The following is a 24,918-nucleotide window of genomic DNA, read 5'->3' as shown; positions in this document are numbered from 1 at the left end:
AGCTGGTTACTGGTCACTGGTTCGATCCTTGGCTGGTTTGGTCAGTGGCCTTTCTGTGTGGAGTTTGCATGTTCTCCCCATGTATGCATGGGTTCTCTCCAGGTACTCCAGCTTCCTCCCACCATCCAAACACATGCATGATAGGTTAATTGGTCACTCTAAATTGCCCCTAGGAATGAGTGTGAGTGTGAGTGGTTGTTCATCTCTCTGTGTGGCCCTGCGATGGACTGGCGAGCTGTCCAGGGTGTACCCTGCCTGTCGCCCAAAGCCAGCTGGGATAGGCTCCGGCTTCCCCGCGACCCTGAATTGGAATAAGCAGTTCAGAAAATGAATGAATGAATGAACTTTCCCTTAACTGTTTAACTTTGTAGTTCCTCCTCCTTCTATTTTACACTCTGTCCAGTTTCCTGTTCATCAGCTCACCTGGTTATGATTTTTAATCCACTCGAACTATTTCTCTTTAGTTGTTTTCCATTTATATCCCACTTGGTCAGTCAGTTTGTTAGATCGTCTGTCATGTGTACCAAGTGTTGCTCCAGTGTAGGTCATTTGGTTACATTTTCATTAAACTGTTCCTGCACCTGTCTGCCTCTTGACTTCCGTCTGCGTCCTTAGATTCAATACATCATGACCAAGAAAAACTCACACTGATTTATAGAAGATGCATTAAGGCTGCTTGGTACGACAGAAGCAGTCAAAGACTGCATGCTAATCCTGGGTGGGATGGTCCACAAGACGCCTACAGCTCATGGATCAGGGAAAATCTTTCCCTAGCATGAAAAAAAACCCCACCTCCACTAAAAAGCCAATTGGACCAACTGTTACCTGATCCCAAGGACAGCAGATAAATAATACTAGTCCCAGAGGAACAGGATCACTGGTTGTCTTTACATCCTGGCTAAGCTTACGCTAGTATGCATTTTACCATTAATATGATAACTAAAACTCTAAATTAACTTTCAAATTATTTATCAATCCTTGGTTCTGTTCAAATTGTTTAATAATTTATACAGTTTAATTTAAAACTGCTTTCAAATTTACAGAATCTCTGTTCATATATGTTGATAAACCCTGGATAAAATAAAATGAATGTGATTCTTTCACTTTTTGCAGTGTTTTCTGAAAATGAGTATGAACACACACCTTTCAATAAACTGATAGTATTATAAGGCATATCAGTAGTAATTTAGTAAGGCCCTGTTTTGCTACTGTTGCTAAGTACAGCCTGTTTTATTAATGAACATCCTCCATTAGGCCTGGGGGTGGTTCCTTCGGGAACTTGAACCCAAAGTACTAGGATTCAGTGAAACTACTGTATTTTTAATTTTATCTTTTTATTCCTGTAAAACTTTATCAATCCTTTCAAGCAAGAAGTCCAATAATACAAAAAAAGATGAAAGAATTCTTTTCTCAAATAAAGAAAATACATCACCATTTTTAAAGTACCTTGTAAACCAGGTTTTAGTTGATTAAATTATAAAGGCAAACAAAAACCAAACTAAACATAAATACCTGAACAAGATCAAGTTCACGTTGGAATGTTCAAGTACCTCCTTTCCAGCAGGTTCAATGAACTGTTGTGAAAAAAGAAGAAAATATAAACTCCAGTGTTGCTTCGAAGGTTTTTGTTCTCTGCAGAAATTTCTACATAGAAAAAGATACATCCCAACATTTGTCTATTCAAAATACTCTGCACAAAAAAATAAGAGGAACACTTAAACAACACAATGTAACTCCAAGTCAACCACACTCCTGGGAAATTGAACTGTCCACACTGATTGAAAATCTATTTCAAATGCTGTTGTGCAAATGGAATAGACAACAGGTGGAAATTATAGGCCACTGGCAAGACACACCCAATAAAGGAATGGTTCTGCAGGTGGTGACCACAGACCACTTCTCAGTGCCGATGCTTTCTGGCTGATGTTTGGTCACTTTTCAATGCTGGCGGTACTTTCACTCTAATGGTAGCATGAGACGGAGTCTACAACCCACACAAGTGGCTCAGGTAGTGCAGCTCATCCAGGATGATACATCAATGCAAGCTGTGGCAAGAAGGTCTGCTGTGTCTGTCAGCGTTGTGTCCAGAGCATGGAGGCGCTACCAGGAGACAGGCCAGTACATCAGGAGACATGGAGGAGGCCGTGGGAGGGCAACAACCCATCAGCAGGACCGCTACCTCCTTCTTTGTGCAAGGAGGAGCACTGCCAGAGTCCTGCAAAATGAGCTCCAGCAGGCCACAAATGTGCATTTGTCTGCTCAAACAGTCAGAAACAGACTCCATGAGGGTGGTATGAGGGCCCGACATCCACAGGTGGGGGTTGTGCTTACAGCCCAACACCGTGCAGGACGTTTGGTATTTGCCAGAGAACACCAAGATTGGTAAATTTGCCGCTGGTGCCCTGTGCTTTTCACAGATGAAAGCAGGTTCACACTGAGCACATGTGACAGACATGACAGAGTCTGGAGACGGCGTGGAGAATGTTCTGCTGCCTGCAACATCCTCCAGCATGACAAGTTTGTAGGTCAGTAATGGTGTGGGGTGGCATTTCTTTGGAGGGCCACACAGCCCTCCATGTGCTCGCCAGAGGTAGCCTGACTGCCATTAGGTACCGAGATGAGATCCTCAGACCCCTTGTGAGACCATATGCTGGTGCTGTTGGCCCTGGATTCCTTCTAATGCAAGACAATGCTAGACCTCATGTGGCTGGAGTGTGTCAGCAGTTCCTGCAACATGAAAACATTGATGTTATGGACTGGCCCACCCATTCCCCAAACCTGAATCCAATTGAGCACATCTGGGACATCATGTCTTACTCCATCCACCAACGCCAAGTTGCACCACAGACTGTCCAGGAGTTGGCAGATGCTTTAGTCCAGGTTTGGGAGGAGATCCTTCAGGAGAACATCTGCCGCCTCATCAGGAGCATTCCCAGGTGTTGTAGGGAGGTCATACAGGCACGTGGAGGCCACACACACTACTGAGCCTCATTTTGACTGGTTTAAAGGACATTACATCAAAGTTGGATCAGCCTGTAGTGTGTTTTTCCACTTAATTTTGAGTATAACTCCAAATCCAGACCTCCATCAGTTGGTACATTTTCATTGATCATTTTTGTGTAATTTTGTTGTCAGCACATTCAACTATGGAAAGAACAAAGTATTTAATAAAAATATTTCATTCATTCAGATCTACAACATGTTACTGTGATGTTCCCTTTATTTTTTGAGCAGTGTAGTTTAGCCCCTTGATCACCATTTGTCAAAGTTATTTTGTCCAATGATGCTTGTGTATTATATCACCTCAACAACCTCAGCTTTTTAACGGTGAATAATGTGCATACTTGAAAAAGACAGAATAAAAGACATTTATTTGTAATGTCCCACCAATAAGATGAACAAGCTAAATATTTACCCTCAAACTATACCTAAAAACAGAATGAACAACTTGTGACTCATTTAATTTCTTCCTTTCTGACCAATATTTTGCACATAACTTTCATGTCTTTTATGAAAATAAGATACATATTTCATTCTACAAGGATGAAAACACAATTGCTTAATTTTTGACCCTGTATAGTCCAATGGGAAACGTTTGATACAAGTTTCTGAGACTTTAGGATCACTGAGTGCCAAAATAATACGACACTTGTCTTCTGCCTGCTGATACCAAGACGCAGAAGATTACACTAGAACTGGTTATATCACATATAATGAATATAAATATCCCTCCCAAAAATGTTCTGGTTTTTTGCTACAGGGCCAAATAAAGACCTCACATTAGAAAAAAAAAAGGACTTTTCTTATCTTTTTCATCAATCTGGCCTGAAGGGGTTAAAAATCAATTTTTTTTTCACCTCACAACTCTTATTGTTATGCACTCCTTTTAAAGACAGAGTCAGAATAAAAACATTTAAAGCAATTAAAATCTGAATTCAGACTAGTCATATGCAAAATCTTTACAAAGACATTAGTTTTAAACTGTCTTTTAAAATGCCAGGGGCATGCCCTCGTGGCATTGCTGACAATTAGCACACCACTTCAGACTCAATTTGCATGTCATCTTTGTGCTCCCAAAGCTTTTTGTGTGCCTTTTTTTATGCTAAATTCATCCACCAAAAAATAAACATGGAAGTAAAAGTGCAGGGCAGGTTGTCATCTCAAGCACAGACAGTACAAGGTGTACAATGACATCCTACATACTAAGCTGTGTTGTTGCACTCAGTCTTCTCACACACTCAGTCGGGCGACAGGCTCAGAAAACCTGAGGGAGTGTGGTGGGAATGTGAGGCATTCAAAGTTCACTGTTTTTATTCTGGAGCCACTTTGTTCAAGGCCATACAGACAAAGAGGATTTTCTCCTGAATCCATGATTTAATTGGAAGTTAGCTCTGTGGTGGTGTTCAAGCTCACAGAAATGAATTAAACTGTTCACCGTTATATCAAATAGGAAACTTTATTAATACAGCACTTTTCTTGCAAAAGCAGTGCAAAGTGCTTTAGATGATAAACACAAATTATGAATACATAAAACAAAAGATTAGAAGAACACACACGTGATCATTGCTCTCTCTCTCTCTTTCTCTCTCTCACACACACACAAATCATTTCATACACGCCTAAATAGTACCCCCTTTCCCCCTCCAACCCCACTCTGTGCATAAACACGGTGCTAATTTCTAGTTTCTGTCTCTTTAACTGAAAAAATCAGTTGAAAAACTTAATGGGTGGTATGGATGTACTGGTCTGTGTCCTGGGTCAAGTGATATACTAATATTCATAATCACATGATATTTTTATACGATCTTTTCCTCCAGAAGGAGAGAACAAAAATGTAGAAATTAATAGTTTTAATATATGCTAATTTTAACCAAGGAGGCACTGTTGATGATGCTTTTCTTCTTTTTGTTGTTCATTAAAACAAAGAAAATGCACCATATTTTTTTCTTTTTGAAAAAAAAAATCACTGTTTTACAGAACATAAATCTTCATTCTTACAAAATGGCAAGACAGTATGAATTACTTTTCTTCTGGTGTCTGATCTTAATAATCCCGTAGGTTTCTGAAGAACTGAATTGAATCGCCATCTTGGCAGCGTCATGCACGTTGTCTCGCTCGGAAAATACAAATATGGGCAAAGAGGTGGAGCTGAGAGGGGGGCTGTGAGCTGTGAGAGGGGGATGATTGACATCGAGCAAACGCCGAGCTTTCTGTAGTTAAGAGCTAACCGAGCTAACCCAAAGATAACAGGAGATAACCAGCTAATGGAGGTAAGCGGGCTAAAGCTAAGTCACGTTGTTAACTGGCTGAAAACCGCGGTTGTTCTACGTTCTTCTTACTTGAAGCGGGAGATTGGTACCTGTCAATCAAAAGGACACGCCCCTAACTTTGCCGAACTTTGAGATTAAATTACTTTAAAACGGGTGAGTTAGAAAAAAATTCACTCCCCCCAGAGTTGTCATGAAGGTAAACCTGACCTATAAACCGAAAATGGATTTTTGAACCAGGCTGTAAACATGTTTATTTCTGCCGTGAAGTTGGTCTTTTTAACATGAGAGTCTATGGGAATTTGCTCTGCTTTGCAGCCCCTAGTGGATGAAGGGGGAACTGCAGTTTTATGCACGTCCACATAGGCTTCACTTTTAACCACCGGAGGTTGCCGCTTGAGTGCAACACAAGTTGTGCAGAACTAGTACACACTAAAAGCAGGAAATATATCTGGACAGCCCCCTAGTCCATTGTGAGTATTACTACTACTACTACTACTACTAGTATTACTACTACTACTACTACTACTACTACTACTAGTATTACTACAACTATTACTACTACTACTACTACTAATAATAATAATAATAATAATAATAATAAGCTGGACAGTGGCTTAGTGGTTAGGACTGTGGACTCATATCAAGAAGTTTGTCGGTTTGAGCTTCGGCTGGTTCAAACAGTGTCCTCTGTGGAGTTTGCATGTTCTCCCTATGCGTGGGTTCTCTACAGGTATTCCAGCTTCCTCCCACCATCCAAAGGCATGCATGATTAGTCTAAATTATCCCTGAGTGTGAGTGGGAATGTCTCTGTGTGGCCCTATGTTGGACTGGGGACCTTTCCAGGGTGTACCCTGCCTCTCGCCCTACACTTGCTGCTGGTCTCCAGCTTCCAGCAACCCTTATTTGGAACAAGCGGTTAAGACTATGGATAGATGGATAGTAATGAATCCAACTTTTTAAAAAATCAATAAAATTCATTTTAACATTTGAAAATCCACCAATGATCCAAGTAACAGAGGATAAATAATGGTTGCAAACTTCAAAAGATGAGCCTTGTTGCCCAGGTGTAGCTTCAACAGCCACGAATCTCAAAGTGAGGGAACCCACGGAGCAGCGTGGGTCGAGGCAGAGTGAGGACTCATTCAGTTTCTCCCAGAGAAGCTGGAACAGCAAAGTGTAGGTACCCCACGTTTTTATGTCTGTAATATCTCTCCTGAGTATTCCCCCCTCCATCATATCTGCATGACTATCCCTCCAGAAGGGAATACACCGACGTGTGCGCGCGCAGCCACCCACGGTCCGCATGCACGGTTAAATGAAATCTGAAAAAAAAAAAAAAGAATATGTGCGTGTGTGTGAGAGAGAGAGAGAGGGAGAGACAGAGATAGAGATATGATGCCTGGTGTTGAGTCCGGTGTGACTTCTCTATCCTACACTGCTGCTGTCGGTAACGGAGCGGCTGCGCACACACCTACACACTCCCTGATATCTATCACACACACACACACACACACACACACACACACACACACACACACACACACACACACACACACATTCACCAAGAGCGCAGAAGTAGACTAGCGCACTGGGAACAGGGGAGGGAAGAGAAAGAGAGAGACAGAGAGAAGCGACACATGCCAGAGCGGCTGGAGCAGGGGAATGTACCGCACTGAGGGCTCCGCTGCGTTAACGGGGAACGACGCCGGGGTGAGACAGAGACGGGGGCGGTACCGGACCTGGATGGTGTGAAAAGAACAACAAAAAAAAAAACAAAAAAAAAAAAAAACAGAGAAAAGGGAGTCACCTGGCTGCACAAGGGTGGAAGGTGGGTGGGTTTAGGGACGGAAGTGCGCCAAGTGGGGGCTGACAAAGCTTTGCTTTCGGGGTGACGACACAAGCTTACGCGGAGTCAGCGCAAAGTTTCCTCGATGGCGCTGGTGATGGAGCCGGTGAGCAAATGGAGTACAAGCCAGGTGGTGGAATGGATGAAAGGTGAGCTACTAAAACACCCACACATGCGGCAGTATTAGAAATCACGCACCTGAAAACACAGAAACACTGGCAGAAACTGATTACAACTTCACAGGTACGGAGGAGAGACAAGGCAAAGCTGATATGTTGCGTGGGAGGTGTGTTTGTGTGAGTGTCCATGCTTCATGCTGCACCTGATGATCACTGGGGGATGATGTAGCCTGCTGTGTGACTGACAGTCAAACTTCACTGCTGAGAACATGGGCGTGTTTAGAAACTTTTAAGCAAGCGGGTCACAATCATGGGGTGGGTAGATGGGTATAGCTATCTGAAGGCTTAATTGTTGCATTTTGTGTATGTGTGTCACAATGTGAAATGATAGGTTTAATTTTATTTTACCTCATTAAAAAATATCAATGAACGCCAATTGAAATATTTACTGTATAAAAACACCAACATGTCACAGTTCCACCTTTTCAGATATGGAAATTTCTCTTTTCATCACTTTCGGCTGCATTGCTGTTGACTGTTGAAAGAAAACAATATGGAAGAAACGTTGAAACCTCTGTGATATGGACTGTCAGCCAATAACATGTATTCCCTAGTATGCTGGAAATGGGCATCCCGATTAAATTTGGTGCTTTTTTTTTCTTTTAAAAAAAAAAAAAAAAAAAAATTGTTTTTCTCTCATATGTATGAGCAGAATTAGGTCGTAGAATTTTAATGCTGCCGTGGGAAGTGAAGGAAGCTTCGAGAAACATGATTGGTTCAAGAATTTGTTACTCAACCCTGCATGGATGTTAAAATAAGTCTACAGTTGGATTTTTATTGGGAAAAAAGTGCCTTAAAAATCTGTGACAAAATATAAACTGTTAACTAAAAGACAAATCAGTGACACTGAGCATTCGGTGATATTTTGTGCCCTTTTCACTATTTGTATCATTTTGTTTTAATTTGATTAATTTTTGTCTTATTTTTAAGTTGTTTAATTGCATAGTTGTCCAGATGTTTATTTTTTACATAGCAAAATGATTTTAACCTGATTTTTGTACTTTTGTTGTTTTGGAGGTTTTATGGCTTTAACGTGTTTTGCCCGTATGCATGGGAGGGGGTGGCACCTATCCTGGTTCATAGCGGGATGCAGTTGGTGGACAAGACTATTCCAAAGCACACAACATATTCTATGTATTTAGACGTATTGCATATTATTGAAATACATGCAGAATGCATCCAGAAGTGCATCTTTGTCCTTCCCATAGAAGTTGCAGAAGTTGTAGAATTTGTAGTTTTGTGGACATAAAGTTTAATTTTGGTTAAAAAAATAAAATAAATAAAGAAAAATACATAAGTATATATATATATATATATATATATATATATATATATATATATATATATATATATATATATATATATACATAAATCAAATATATGTTGAATCTGAAGATATCTATTAAGGTTGGGCAGTTTGACAGTATTGGTTGGGTCCAGCCACAAGCTCTGGCCATAGTCCAACAAATCTGAACCTTTTGCTCATTCTGCACACCTTTGCCAAGTTGTTACTGTGCGCAACATTCTCCAAATGAAGCCCTAAGAGCAGGAGTGAACCTGTCATTTCTCAGGAGCAGCCTTAAGGATGTAAATGTCTGTCATTATCAAACAATTAGAAAATAATGATCAAATAATCTAATGATAATCTTTCACTAATCAAAGTGAAGAGAATAATTGGAGACATACTAAAAAGAAAAAAAAACCCACAAAACATTAGTATTTGCCTGAAAATGCAACCGTTTTGTTTTTGAGAGTGTCTTTGATACCTAGCAGTGATCAGAATAGAGATTTTGTCATGCATAATTCATCAGCTGGCTGATTAGGTCTGTACCCAGGGGCCTGTGTGAAACATTGTAAAACTCTTTAGGAGACAGAAAGAAATTGTGGGCGCAAATAATGTTCTCATTCCATATTCCCCATTCTGGGAGAAAGGGGAATAGAAAGTATCATGTTTTCTTCATTTCATATCTTTTCTGCACAAGTGCAGTTATCTTAGATGCTCAAAAATATGATGAAGTTTCAATGTCAGGCCCGTGAAAACAGCTTTTCCTTTAGATTTAAGGTTTTTCTCTTGAAATAACATGAAACATTCTGTAAATGAGTGAAACCTAATTTTGGCTAAACACGGAGCACCGGTATTGCCCTGGCATCCCTAAACCACCTGCCAAGGGAAGACATGCTTCACTAAAGACTAATCCATAAATCTAATTTATTATCTGGAAGAATTTCGCTGGAATCAAGTGCCAACATTTTACTGAGATGTCAGTGCTTCAAGCAATGTTTCCATTAAGAGAATGATTTATGCTTGGTTCAGAAAATAAAGAAAAAAACCCCATCAAGGTCATTCATGACGTCATAAACTGGGACTGTCCAGTTTGTAAAAGCATTTTGGACTTCAGCTTGACAGGAGATTTATGTCAGATTGGTAGCAGCTATGTTCACATCACATTGCAGATGATGATACTCAGACACGTAACGCAGTTTATAGATGAGTTTTTGGGAGATTTATGGATTCTGGCTGGTATTATTTGATTTATAAACAAAAAAGTCCTTAAGTACAATGCCCACTTATAAAACCTGGATTTGTAATATTAGTAGCTTAATGCAGGCTGTAAGAATTTAGTTTGCTCAATAAATATTATAATAATTAATGAACTCTTTATGGAAATGATACATTTCTAAAGGGTTAAACATAACATTTGTAATTATATTTGGACATTGTTAATGTGGTAGGATACCAGAAATACTTATCAATGTCATACCTTTGCATGGTGAAATGAATTTATCGTCATTTTTTGTTTGTTTGTTTTTTTTTCTGTTTTTTTTTTTTTTTTTTTAGCAATAACTTCATCTGGTCAGTCAATAATGCAGTTTTTTTCCACTTTTACTCATCTTGATGCAGAATTTGCCGCCAAAGCGAATCAATAATGTGGCTTCTAACATATTCAGACATAAACTAGTTTTTTTTTGTGTATATGCCACATGTCCGGAGCACATTTTGTCTTCTGTATCCTTTAGTTGTGATGCAATTTAGCCCCAAGGAAGGAAATCCCATGGAAACTAAACATTTTAGAGTTATATGAAATGAAAAAAATACTTTATTAATCCCCAAAGGGAAATTCAATATTGTAGTATAGAATTAACTTGAAGAGGTCTTGTTCCGGAGGCTGATGGCTGCTGGCAGGAATGATCTTCTGTATCTTTCAGTCTTGCATCGGACCTGAAGAAGCCTCTCACTGAACACACTTTGTTGTTTTATATATGTGTAAATGAAAATACAAATAATTAAGTTCAGCTATGACTGAAAAACAGTTTCTGTATGAAATAATCCAGATTTGACTAGAAATGATAATAACTGTCCTTTAAGTTCATCAGCTGATTCTGGGAGTGTCATGATGTGGTTTGTGTTTTCCTTAGTTCAGGTTTCCTGTTTTATTTTGTAGTGTTTCCTGTTTGGTTCCCTTGTTTGTTGTTTAGTTTTATTGATTTCCTGTTCATTGAGTTCACCTGGTCTTGTTTCAGTTCATTCCGTACACATGTTTCTTCTTTGGTTCCCCAGTGTATTTTTACCCCCTCAGTTTCATTTCTTGGTTGCTGGATCATTTTGTTGCGCTACTTTGTTGTAGTTGTTGTTAGCCCCCTGAGTGCCTTTGGTTTGAATAAACCTTCTGGAATCTGCATCCCTGTTTCTCTCATCTCTGCATTTGGGTCCACACCTTCACCATCCCTCACCGCCACCCCATAACAGGGAGTGTGATGTGTGTGGAATGTCATGGTTTTTATTTCAGCTTGCATGATAACAGGTTAACAGTGGCTGTTTGAGATGTACATCTCAGCTGCGTCTTTAGCTTCACCACAACTGCAAAACATCCAGACTCTTGGTATGATTGTTTTTACTGCATGAGGTAAGCATACAGAAACCAGTTCTCAGCAAAATACACAGTTCAAAGCATCAAATTAACCTCACATGAATGACAATAAATCTTTTCCTTTAGTTTCAGGATGTAAGCATCTTGTCCCAGTTGTCTTACTTTTTATGACAAATGAAGATGAAAATGAATCCTTTTCAGTTCATTTCTGCATCTGAGCGTGACTGATGTTACTGGTGGACATTGTTTATGTTTCTCCTCTTTGTTTCATGTCAGCCATGGTTCCCTCATGCAGGCAGTTGCTGCGCTGCAGCTGCTGTGCAGCAGAAAGGTTGTTGGTGTGAGTACACACACGCAACAGCTATTTAGCAGCTCAGCAAAGCATGCGCCACACACATGCCACACTCCTGGTGTGAAAGCTTCAGTTCTTAGCAGTGTGAAAGTTTCCATGAAGTTTCTGAAAGCGTGCTAGTCGCCTCCAGATATTTACTCATCTTGTAAAATCAGAAGCCAAAGCGGCTGCACCCAGTGTGAAAATCCAAGTTTGCTGTTTGAATTTACATCTAAAGACAAACAGCTTTTGTTACTGAATGCAAAAAAATATACACATCCGTACAGGTGCGATGAGTCTGGAACAATTTAAACCCTTTCCGTAGATTATAAAATACAAAATACTGTCAAAAACGCCAACAAAACTAATTCTTTTGCATTTGCTGAGCCAGATAGAAGCATATACGTGACACTGATAGAATAGAATAGAATAGAATAAACTTTATTGTCATTGCCACAAGTACAACGATATTTAAAGTGCCATTTCAGCTGATGCCTCATTCATTAAATAAAACATAATATAAAAAGATAAAGATAAATAAAATACACACACAACGCAACAGTGGTCTGCTGCCCCAGCTCAATCATCTATGATTGGCAGGATTTAAAATAATGACTGCCGTTTGGTAAAAACTATTCTTAAATCTGTTTGTCTTGGTCTTAAATGATCTATACCTTCTACCTAAAGGTTATAGTTCAAGCAGCCAGTTGTGCTGACGCAGGCTATCCGGGAACTTAAAAACTGAATTGGACTCTGTGAAGACTTTAATTTAGATATTTTAGCCTTTAATAAGCTGTGATGGACTGGTGAGCTGTCCAGGGTGTACCCTGCCTTTCGCCCAAAAGACTGCTGGGATAGGCTCCAGCTTCCCCGCGACCCTTCATTGGACTAAGCGGTTAAGATAATGAATGAATGAGTTTTTAATAAGATCATATTTAGGTCAATTTTCTTTAGCAAAGACACATCATTACTCTTGTGTTTCACCTGGCTGGGATTAAAAACAAAAGCACAAAACAAAACAAGGCCCACACTTTATTATAAAAACACACCTTACAATAACAGTGACAGATGACTAATAAATGCTAATATTAGCAATGCTTATTATTCATGATGTCTGTTTTATGCTTAAAAAGCAGGTCAGGGGGTCTATTAATTCATGAGTCAGTAAAATGTGAACGATGACAAAGTTTTATTTACATGATGAACAGTGTCAGCTTCTCGCAGGTTGGTTGTTGGTCATGTGCATATGGCATGTGTTTATATGTGCTCCTGTGTGAGTGGGTGGATGGTGAGTTGTTGGTCTCAGACCGTCTGTGCACAACAGCTGACAGACTTACACACCGGCTCTGAACAGAAGGCCCCACCCGAGTCCTCGGACTTTGTGCAACACACACACACACACACATGCACACGTGACATGCCTTAATGTGGCATTCGGCTCATGCTGGCTTTCGGGTGTGTCTGTGGCGACAGTGGGAAATATGATATACTGTATTTATGTGTATGTATGTGTGTGTGTGCACAGTAATGTGTACAGTTCACATGTGAGGCCAAAAGGTTCACACATTGTTGGTTTTTGCACATGGCAGGAGTGCAGCATTGTTAGCTGATGTTAAAACGATATGGGAGTGGTGCACTTTGAAGGTAAAGCGAGCATATTTGGGAATTTTTCCCACATGTGTGATCATCTGTTCACGCAGAGAGTCGGGCAGAATTAGCCTAATTTCTCTGGCATACATATGATTGCTAGATATAAAAAATCAGCAGTGAAACTGGTGTGACAGGATGCAAGAAGATCTAATGACGCCGCTGCCAACCAGAGAAATAAACCAGAGATAGTTATAAGATTTAGAATCAGAGGATTTACAGTCTTTAGGTTGGATCATTTCAGGTTAAAGCTGAAACAGGTGAAGAGTTTCCATCAGAAAAGTCAGATGCTACATTGTCTGATTTGTTTGTTCTGAATAAACAAGGACATTTTCACTTAGATATTACATCAACATCAACATAGCTATATTTCCCACTTTGTTTCTTTTCTTGTTGCTCCATTTCACAACAAGCAGACTTCTACAGAAACCGTATTATTTAGTACAAATCGTTGTAGCACAGTTATGATAAATTATAACAGTTTTATGTTGTGGTTGACATAAGTCCAGTTTATTATAACTGATTCCATCCATCCATTCATTTTCCTAACCGTTTAATCCGATGAAGGGTTGCGGTGGAGCTGGAGCCTATCCCAGCAGTCTTTGGGTGAAAAGCAGGGTATACCCTGGACTGCTCGCCAGGCCATTTCAGGTTTATGATAATGATTGCTTTCTTAAAGAAACTAATGCATTGTTTTGAGTCTTCTTTGGTTAAATTTCCATCCTGTATGTGCATGAGGTGGTAGGTTTAGTAGAGATGGAAAACTCCCTTTAACAGGAAGTAAAACCTCCAACAGAACGAAGCTGAAGGAGAGCAGCCGTTTACCTCAAGCGATTCAGGAGAGAGACTACAGGACAAAGGGGTCAGCAAGCACCATAACTCTTTGAAACAGGGATAGCTTCTCAGTAAAAAAATTAAAGTTTATGACAATAATTATGTTGTATATTTATACATGAAGAAAAGAGTGCAGAGAGAGAAATGGGGGGGGGGGCGGGGGTATGCAATGCATCACTGCATGTCCCCCACCATTGTCAGCCAGACTGTAAGCCTGATCAAAAATGAAAGTTTGAAGTCTAATCTGAAAAGGTAGTGGGTCTTCTTCATGATGCCAAACTTGAAGCTGGCCACACAGAGAGAGGTTTGATAACTGATGGATCTGTCTGCCGTTGTAATGTTAAAAACTCTCAGAACAACAGAGAAACCTGCAGTCTGAGGGAAGTGCTTTTCTGGGAAAGTCAATCACTTCATTTTTATAGCACTTTTCAGATAATTTTACAACTCAAAGTGCTTTCTAGAGATAACAACACATACACAAATGCACACAAACGCACAAAAAAAAAATCTGTTTTCAGCCCACCGTATAAAACTGAACCGACAAAGGACTGTCAGTGGGGAAAAACTAGAGATGTGGTTAATACGATAAGATTAATACATTAAAACTGATAATTGGACTTTAAAAACATTGTTGGAAAAATGAAATAAAGTAAACAGAATAAGATATAAAAATACAACTGAGATAATAATAAAAAAGCAGAAAATACGACAAAAATAGAATAAAATACTAATTAACACAATTTAAAAAACAACGTGAAGTTGTTTAAGATGTTTAATGATTATGGAGCTCGGAAATTCTGAAGATGCAATCGAGCTTCTTTTAGGTGAAGCTCTAAATATGAGAAGAAATTGACTAAAATAGGAGAAATATGATCTTTCCTTCTAATCCTGACCAGAGCCCTCGCAACAGCGTGTTGGATCAACAGGAAATATTTCAGATGGGTTTTGGGAAAGCCCAGTAATAAGGAAGTTGTAGTCCAATCTTGAAGAAACAGAAGTATGAACTAGTTTTTCTGTTTTATACTGAGACATGATGTTTATCATTTTGCCATCAGTACATTGGTAAACAGGGGTCTTGGGGCACATATTATGAAAAAGCTCAACAAGCAAAGAGGCATAAAGACTGGTTAAACATAGATATATCGCAATTATAATATACTATTGCTGCAAAACCATGTGAACCAACATTTTGAAGTTAAACAGTTCAGTATAAATCAATCAACTCAAATCAAAGATGCTTTATTCATCCCCGAGTGGAAATTCAGTGTGTTGAAGGCGAGAAAGTTTAAATGTTTTAGCGTCATAACAGATATCTGTCATGTAAGGTTTACATGGTGGTAGGAATGATAATAATGATAATAACAACAACAAAAACAATAATATTAATACAACAACAATAATAAAATAAAATAAAGTAAAATAATACATTTTATTTCTTGATGCCTTTGCAGTCCCAAGTTTACCAGACAAAAAAACAAAACAAAAAAAAACCCAATTATATTACATAAAAAAATTAAACTCTTTAAATAAAACAAACAAAGCAGACAGAGAGTTAGAGAGAGCAGACCAGTTAGAACAAGAGGGTTTTGACTTCAGATTTTTTTTATGATAGAGAGTGTTTCGGAGCTCAGATGAGAGTAAGTTCCAGAGCCGGGGGGCAGAGAAACTGAATGCTCTGCTCCCCATGATGGTGAGACGGGCAGAGAGAGCCCTAAGATGTATGGAGGATGATGACATAAGAGCAGTGGTGTAGTGGTCCCTCATGACGTGGGCATACTCTCAATTTTTTGTCCTTTTTTTTAAAAACAGAAAAAAAAGTAGCCCAGAATTTTTTCAGAAAGAGTGACATCTAATGTCACACAATTTCTGCTCTTCAGTTTCAGGGAAGAAGGGTTATGAAATTACTAAACCAGCAGCCTAGTAGCACACAGGCTAGTAGACATATATACATATATCTTTATTATGTCTAAACGTCATGCAGCTGATGGCTAACTGCACCAGTGTAACACAGGTAACCTTAGCTCAGCTGCTGGACCATGTAGGTACAGTATGTGTGTCGGGATGTTTGTAATTGTAAAAGCAGCATCACAGGGGATTTAGAAGTGAGTACTCAATGCTGACTGAAAAAAAAGTGGGTATACTCCGTATACCCGCGTATACCCTGGACTACACCACTGCATTGATTCTGTATATTATTGGGAGCCAGTAGAGCTGTTGAAGAACAGGTGTGATGTGTTCAAAAGAAGAGGTGTGGGTTATGATCTGAGCGGCAGAGTTCTGGAGAAGCTGCATGTTACTAAACATGCAGCCAGGGACAACAGTAGCAGCTTGCAGAATCAGTGGTTGGAGCCAGAAATTAGTAGCTCACCTTTACGCACCTGAACTTAAAGATTGGTTGTTTATGAAAAAAAACAGCAACAGAAATGACCCAAAAAAAAACAAAAAAAAAACGATTTGAAGGTACTTCTGCTGCAAACTGATAATATACCATGTAGTAATAATAACATTAGCAATGCATATTAGTATTTTTATAGCGGTCCTGCACAGATTAACAAAAACAAAACATTTGGGTTTTATAAAACAGAACAGGGTTTAACAGATAAAATTCATTAGTTAACCATGATTTTTTTTATGCTTTATTTAAAGAAATTGTAAAACAACACAGCTTTTCACAAGTGTAAAGCTTTCCAATAGTCAACCATATATATTGTTTTCATTTTATTTACCTCGTCGAGCTAATATTAGCTTAGCTAACTAGCTACAGAGGCAAATAGATAGATAGATAGACAGTATATAAACATTAATATTAGCATATTAGCATCACAGTTATGGTAATACAGGTAGTAGTGATGGTAATAATGATTTTGGTGAGTTAAGGAAACATTTTTTCTTCTTTGTCATCGTGAAACAAACATAAACAAAAGTCTGAAAGCTGGCGCATGTATAAGTATCAGCCCACACAAAGGCAGTACTTTGTGGAGCTCTTTCTTCAGCTATTTCAGCGTTGACTATTTTGGTTCATGTCTCTATAACTTTGGCACAGCTAGCCGCTGTTTTTCTTTAATGCTAAAGTCTTCCCAGCCTCTCCAACCTCTCCAAGCATTGGTCATGCTGGTTTACAGCAATATTTAAATCTTTTTTAAAGACATTATATTATTTATACCAAACAGAGAGTTTACATTTTTTCAATTTAATCTGATCAGAGTACTTTTTTCCTTTCATTGTCTCCATCATGGCGTTTAGCTTATTCAGAATTTCATTTCTCATGTTATTGTTTCTTTGGCTTTTAATGTTTTAGTTTTAGTGGCTGTTTTTTTTTTTTCTTCACACACATTCATACAGTCTCACTTTATGGAGTGTGTCTTATACTGATTCTGCAGAGACATCATGATCTCTGCTGCAGCTCTTCTCACCATTAATGTCCTTATTACTTTTCTTATTAATGTTGTCATTGCTGAGTTGTTCACTTTTCTCTATCCATCTCCATTTCTTTCTTGGCAGGGATGTTTTTTTGGTGCCACTGTTCCACCCTTTTCTGTAATGCAGCAAAACGTAGTTGTGGAAACTTTTGCAAAAACACTGCATTCTCCATCTGCTGCTGTCATGAAAACATTTACTGAAAATAGTCACTTTTCTGTTGAATATGGATGTTTTACAGACAAAGTTTCTGAACTCAGCTTTTGATTGACTGGAGACATCTGATACATTTGTTTCTGGTCATACCTGTTTACATCAGATGTGGACTCAGTTTTAGTTTTGTGAAATTTCTTTTTTTGAGATGCTAAATCACTCACTTTGTTTAACAGCTAAACTTTTCCTGTCTTGCATTAGTTTTGAGTAAATGTCATTAGGTTTATTATTTGAGCTCCTGGTATTCTTCAAAAAAGCATTTTTAAACATTTGGATATGTTGTAAATTAGTGATCAAACCTGGTTGTTGTTTTCTTTGTCGACTCGTGCAAATTTTCAGTGACTTTTTTTGCCTTTATGTTTCCACAAACAGCTTTGTGGAACTCTTAATTTAAATGTCTCCTTCCCCTGTTTTTCTGTATGGGGAATTCACATTTTTTGTTATTGTTGTCAGGTTTTCCTTGACTCAGTACGATGTTATATCAGTGTCTTACAAGTCAAAACACACAGTGAACACCATAATTTAAAGTTAAGAATTGCAACACACTAAATGCACACTAAGGGCAGGGGAAGCAGTTACAAATAGGAAGTTCCCATGGTTGTTTTTTTTCCCAAGAATCTTTTTCAGACAGGACTGGGATTCAAACTGGCAAGCTTTTTGTTGTAAACTTAGCTTGTAAGAGCTATTACATCTTCAGCATCCGGCATTTACAAATCCCAGAGACAGATTCAGGCACTTTTCTAGGTTTTATTGTTAGCGAAGCTTCACAGCTCTTGGAACAGATGACACACAACCTGATGGGAGGGCCAGCTCTTTTATAGGACTCTAACATTTCAGAAGGCAGTGCAAAGTCTGATTTCATTAGACGTGTGTGACAGAGAGAAAGAGGGTGTTTGTGGGAGTTTTGTTCGCCTGCTGTTGTGAAAAGTGTGCCTCTGTGGGAGTTAAGTGTGTGAGTCAGCTATGAATCATGCTTTTTTCTTTTTTTTTCAAATCGTCCAACACATGCACACACATGATTTAGCTCTTTCTCACACATGCATGTGCACGGATTAAAATAGATTTGGATGTTTCTTGCTTTTGTTAAAAGAACTTGCTCCTTTTGTACGGCGTTGCGAGTCGGTCGTGTCTGTCTGTGCAGCTCCAGTCTCCTGCAAATTTCTCAATTATGAATTGAAGAAAATGAATGTGTGCCATAAGACTGTTAGAAAGCGTGTGCCCTGGTTAAAATGGTTCGCTAAAAGCAATGATTTAAAGGTCAGAAGTAAAAGCTAATGGACAATATAGGCCGGGTAGTAATGGATAATTTGTTTTCCCACTATAAGCACAGCTCAGAGCGCTACTTATTATTTGACAGCTGATGAACGAACCCTATAGAGCCGTCATTACTGCCGTACAGTACGTATATTTACTGTGTGCCGCTGCTTCACTGTCTGTTTCATACAGCGTGGGCGTCTGTGCGCTGATGCCACTTGAAATTTGAATCATCAGTATTCAGGGCATTCATGCTCTCCCTCACTGCCAGTGATGCTGATTATCTCAGAACTTTTGCCACTCAGTGTATATTTTCCTCTTCTGCTTCTGTGCATCTCGTTGCCTCTTTCAGCAACAGTAACGCTCAGCATGTGAAAGCCAACACTGTCTCAATCAGCTTCACTTCTTTTATTCTTATAAAGAATCCACTCTCATCAAGACTCATTAAAACACAAGTTTGCTGTTTTTTCTTTCTTCTTTTAGCAGAAGAGACGTATGTGTTGTAAGCTGAATAATGCTGTAATGTAATGTAATATTTTAGATGAGAGGAACACATCATGACTCTTAAAAACAATCAGTTAGGTATCAAAAAGCCCTGCAAGAGTCATGTTAATGTTTTAAGTTTTGAGATTAATACCTAACTCAAATACTTTTATTAGCATGCAATTAGCATGTAAGCTATATTTAACAAAATGTTACTGCTTTGTGAAGGGCTGTATTAAAAATGTATGAATTGGAATGCAAGTTGCATGAGTTTTACTTGATTTGACACTTCAAGCAATTGGATGCAACTTTATTTAAGTATCAGGATACAAAGTGTAGTAACAGTTTGAGCAGTTCAGAATGAAGTATTTGTTAATTTGCAATCTGTGCTGACAAAGTAATCAGTTCCAGCCACCATCCCAGAATAACCCAGCGTTTTTCCTCCACACTATAAACTTTTCCCTCTTTACAAAAATCAACAACAAAAAAAAGATATATCAGTCTTGCTCTTCTGACTGCTTCCAGTCTGAGTTAATATTATATAGTTGTAAAGTCATTTAAATACACTTAAACAGCAATTAAATATTTAAAGATGTGCTTCTACTGTAGTCGGACTCTACAGTTTTAGACTAAATCCTAAGAACCCTGCAAGATATTTACCTCAACATTAAAGCTAAAACATTTAAGTGTGATGTCTTTATTCTCATCATGTCCTTTCATGCCTGTTGCTGGAGGCAGGGAGCTGAGATATCAGGCATTGATTTGCAGTGATCTGAGGTCCAGATACTGAAGCTAGTGTATTCCAAACTGCAAAAACTGATCAAAAGGCATCATCTTATCATTAGAATAGATAGTCTTTCATTTCAAGGCCACAAGAGTTGCATTTATTTAGATTTTCTACGGTAAAATGAAATCGTTTTTAAATTCAAAGGGGTTTAAGCCTTTGGCTTTGCTTTTTTCCTAACTTGAAATGTGGTTTTCTGAGACTGAATACTTCATTTAGACTTCAGATTTAGTGTCAGTGGAGGAGAGGATGAGGAGGGAGGGTGCAAAAGCTGGCAAATACCATTAGCCGGTCACTGATGAAAGAAGGAATTTGTGTGTGTGAATTGGTTTTTAAGCAATTTAGCAGCTGGCTTCTGAGTTTTTTTTTTTTTTTTTTTCATTCTTGCCACTTTTCCCTCTTTTTCAGTCCTTCCTTCCTCTGCTTTTCTCCCACTTTCCCTTCCTTTCCATCTTTGTTAGTGTGGTTATGATAGATGAGTGTATTATAAAGCTGGGACGTGAAGCGGGGGAAATCAATGCTTATTCCTCAGAGGTGTGTGTGTAAGTGTGTGTCTTTCACAGCTGCCTGTTTGTTCGGAAGCTAGAAGTTGGATACGCTCATTGTTTTGGGAGTCAGGGGCTGCAGCCGAACTGCTCTGTCTTGATCTGCTTTTCTTTGACTCAGCAAATGCTCTCTGGCCAGACATGCACACACAGAAACAATGCACGCACCAACCTACTTCCATGCTCGTGCACTAGTAAATCTAGAGAGACCATCCCACATACACTCACAGACATTACACAAAGTCCAGTAAAAAGCCTGGTTTGGCCAGCCATTACTGCCCTCTGCTCCTGTAAGAGCTTCGACATTTGTTTTGGCTCCTTTGTGGGCTTTGAAGTGTACAAAAACTCTTAAATTGCCCTGAAATGAGACCACTATATTTCTACAGACATTGTAAATCTTCAGAATACTGTAATGCATTGTTTTCATTACTGTAGCTTTGGACAGAAAAAAAAAAGGTTCATTTTGTCCACCTGAGTGTTTGTAAATAGAAGTTATGCACCATAAAATTTATTAAACCAACACAAACAATATAAAATTTAACTTATTTTAGTTTGCAGTTGAAATGTGACTGAGACTGATAGCAAATCTCATAAAACATGAGAATTTTTTTATATTTTACAGGGGCTAAACCCTCCCATGTCCCATCACAACAAAATCAAAAATGGCTGTGCTCTTTTCTGTTGGTCACATCTCTGTCTCTTTGTTTACTTTTATGATTAATTAATGTAACTTTTTTATATATATATATATACATATATATATATATATATATATATATATATATATATATATATATATATATATATAGACAGGCCAGAGGGAACTTGTACCTAGCTTTGCTGTACTAAGGTGTAACTACACACCTCACATAGAGCTTTGTGAAATAAAAATGAATTCTTGACACATTGTGAAATGGAAATTCACACTAAGTTGACGTATCACTGATTTTATCCTCCATTGACGGCAGCGTTTAATAAAGCCTTACGAATGTTGACTCTGCTCTGAATCCACCCTCAATGAGAAAAATCCCTGTTTCTGTTTCAAGTTTAGGGATTAATAAATTGACAGGACAGGTGTGTTTTTTAGGCAACATTTAGGTCTCTGCTTCATACTGTCTTAAAGGAATTTATGCTCTGTTCCATTAAAATGCAAGTCATTTTTGGTTCTTTGAATTTCTTTATTAAACTGAAGCAAGAAATTCCACAGAGTCTTACAGAAATTGGCCATTGGCTAGGTAGCAATGCCAGTTCTCAATACATGTATAGAAGCCCCAGCATACCTGAAACAGGATGCTTGCTGAAACCCCCTAGTTTTAGTTTAGTTTAAATATTTTTATTTTCGAACCAAAGTATGAAAGAAGATAAGAAAAGAAAAACATATATGTACATACCTATACACACATGTGTACATAAACACACTTCTACATACATATACACACTAAGGAAGAAAATAATAATCATAATATTAATATTATTGATAATAACTATTATAATAATGCTCATCAATTCACTAATTAGATAAATTCAGTAAAGCGATGGATTTCGAAAATAAGGAGTGGAAAGAAGTGTGTACTTATTTGGTATTCCCAACCCTTTCTACTCATTATATTCTGTGTTGCAGCACGTCACAACATACTTATTCAGTTTACTATTTACATTAACATATATACACATACACACACATTTTCACATAGATAACATGCATATACACACATACACACAGATATACTACGGACATCCACATACTTACGCCCATATCTACAAAACGACATAAATATCCAACAACTTTTAATATTCGCAGGCATTGAATGTCAAGGTTTTCCATCTCTGGCACACAGATATGTTTAGAGATTCTCTGAATTGTTAGATGATACCGGGTTATAGATTGTTTACAATCACAAATTTCTCCACATCTTCTCATTATATTTGGCTGACTTTTAAGTCTCGGTCCATCTTTACTTCTTAGACTCTACCTCTCTTAGGTGCTCTTGTTTAAATCCAAGTATGTTATGTCCTGTTGACAATTTGCTCTTATTAGTCCCATGTTCATTTTTCCAGCCATTTGTTGCCTCTACGTGACACTGCATTAAAGACCGGCATGATTCTGTCATGGAAATCCCTGCATGATCTTAGGAACCATCCACCTTGGCATTTGTGGTGGTATAGGGGTGCATTGGGACCTGATGGAACTGACTTCAGGTGTAAACATGGAGCACACACTCATGTGGAAAGGGACTATCAATTCTGATTTAACAAGCTTTTCTTTTCACTTTCTTTTAATTTATTTTGTTTAATTTAATTTGATTTCATTTCATAAGCTTCCATTAAGGTGGTGTCTTCTTCAAAGATTGTCTTAAAGATTTTAGGAAGACTTTGCTAAACCTTGTGCTTCAATGACAACATGAATTTTGTCCAGATGTTGGACTTAGCTGCCTCTAATCCAGACCTTTAAAAAAAAAAAAGAAAACTTTTGTGACATAATAAAAGTCACTACTGACCAAAACAGACCCAAGATTGTGAAGCAGCTAAAATCCAAAAGCAGAAAAGATATAACAATCTTCTCACGCTAAAACGACTGTTTTACACTCTTTAAGGGAAGCCATAAAAACAAGTAAATGCCTAGAGCTCTTGTTTACAGTTGTTCAACATTAAATTCAATTCCTCTTCTAACTTTAAAAGTTATAAAATCAGCAGTCTATTTATTGCTATCACAGAGGAAAAAAGACCATTTATGTCAAAATGTTCTCCCTTCAATTCCGTCGCACATTAAAAGAAGTGTCAAAGTAACACATTAGCAACCTGAATAGTGAAATGATTTTTGTGGCCTGGAGGTGTCTCTTAACACAAGCCCTGTGATATATTTTACCTAACTCTGTACAGCTTTTGAAAGAGGTAAATGTTCAAAGCAAAACAAACTGAAACAAGCAGTTTGTTAAAACAGCATTTTTCTGTTCAGGCTTAGACAGATCTTCCCTCCCTATAGGCACACTTTAATGAGGAAAACCACCAGATAACAAAAAGCTCATTAGTAATTCTGGATTGGAGCCCAAAATCTGTAATTTAAAAAAGGTGGGTGTTGTTATTGATTGGGGAATTAACACATTTAGTGGTGCCTTTTCGTGTATGTGTGTGTGTGTGTGTGTGTGTGTGTGGGTGTGTGTGTGGGTTGTTGAATTTCCATATTAATGCTGTACCTGACAGAGGGGACAGAAGAAAGGAGAGTAAGCAGAAGCAAAACATCGAAAGGGGAGACAAAGATGCAAAGGGTAGAAAAAATAACCACAGACAAAAATATATAAGCTGCCACACCTGTAAAGAGACGGGAAACATCCTACGGCCTCTGTAAGAAAATACAGCAGACAATCATCAGGAGCACCTATCTTGAGATAGATACTTTATTAATCTCCCAATCCCGGACTAATCTACGTTAGACTGTTGAAAAAGAATTTAAAACCATTTCAAACATGTTTATTTCCACCGCTTTATCTATGAAAACAATCACCAAACTAACTCTTACACCTGTTTAAGTCCAGAACGCTGTGAAATTCAAGAATGACTTTTGACAGGAAATTATATAAAGAAAGACTTTTTCATGTGTGACTATTTGTGACTATGTTGTTAGACTATGTCTAACAACTTGGAGACTTTACATCTATAACTGTTTAATTATTTAAATATTTCTTTAGCAGAAAACATTGTAAGGGTTACTATAAATTGTAAGTTTTTATTTACTGAAAAGTTTTTTTTGTATAAAGAAGATTTGATACCATCAGACTAAAAAAAATAAGTTGCACGTTGTTAGACTAATGGGTTAAATAATCATGCTAATCTTAGTGTGACATGGAATTGAATAAAAAACATGTTTTTGGAAATAAAAACCATAATGAATAGTTAGAAGACAATAGTGGTATGCTCTGGATAGCAGTGGCTGCTGCAGGGATGACCTCTGGTACCTTTCTGTCTTGCATTGGACTCGACCAAGTCTTATAATGAACATGCTACAGATATATTAGCATGCTAATATGCTGTTGTTTCAGCATATTAGCATGTTAACACTTGACAACTAATGATTAATTAGATTTGCACAGCTGTCTTTCTGAGGCACTGCAGCGAAAGGTGCTAACATCAAGAGAATAGTATACAGATTCACCAAGATCACCATGTTTAGCTGAATTATTCTGCAGTAAGATAAGCATCTATTGCTAATATGCTAACATTCTATGAAAGGGAAATAAAATCAACTTTA

General features: G+C 38.1%; 1 protein-coding gene across 1 annotated transcript in view; it reads left to right on the top strand.

Moving 5' to 3' along the window:
- Positions 1-7,201: 7,201 nt before the first annotated feature.
- Positions 7,202-24,918, top strand: part of cnksr2a (connector enhancer of kinase suppressor of Ras 2a) — a gene marked incomplete at both ends in the record, with an annotated part of 69,037 nt that continues 51,320 nt past the window's right edge. Inside the window, one exon of the mRNA XM_079260180.1 lies at positions 7,202-7,265. Within this exon, the coding sequence (XP_079116306.1) occupies positions 7,202-7,265 (64 nt within the window). The remainder of the gene's footprint in view (positions 7,266-24,918) is intronic.

The sequence above is a fragment of the Telmatherina bonti genome (assembly GCF_933228915.1).
Source record: "Telmatherina bonti genome assembly, chromosome: 20".
Classification (NCBI taxonomy): domain Eukaryota; kingdom Metazoa; phylum Chordata; class Actinopteri; order Atheriniformes; family Telmatherinidae; genus Telmatherina; species Telmatherina bonti.
The sequence above is the reverse complement of the archived record's forward strand: the minus strand, read 5'-3'. Positions and strand labels throughout refer to the sequence as shown.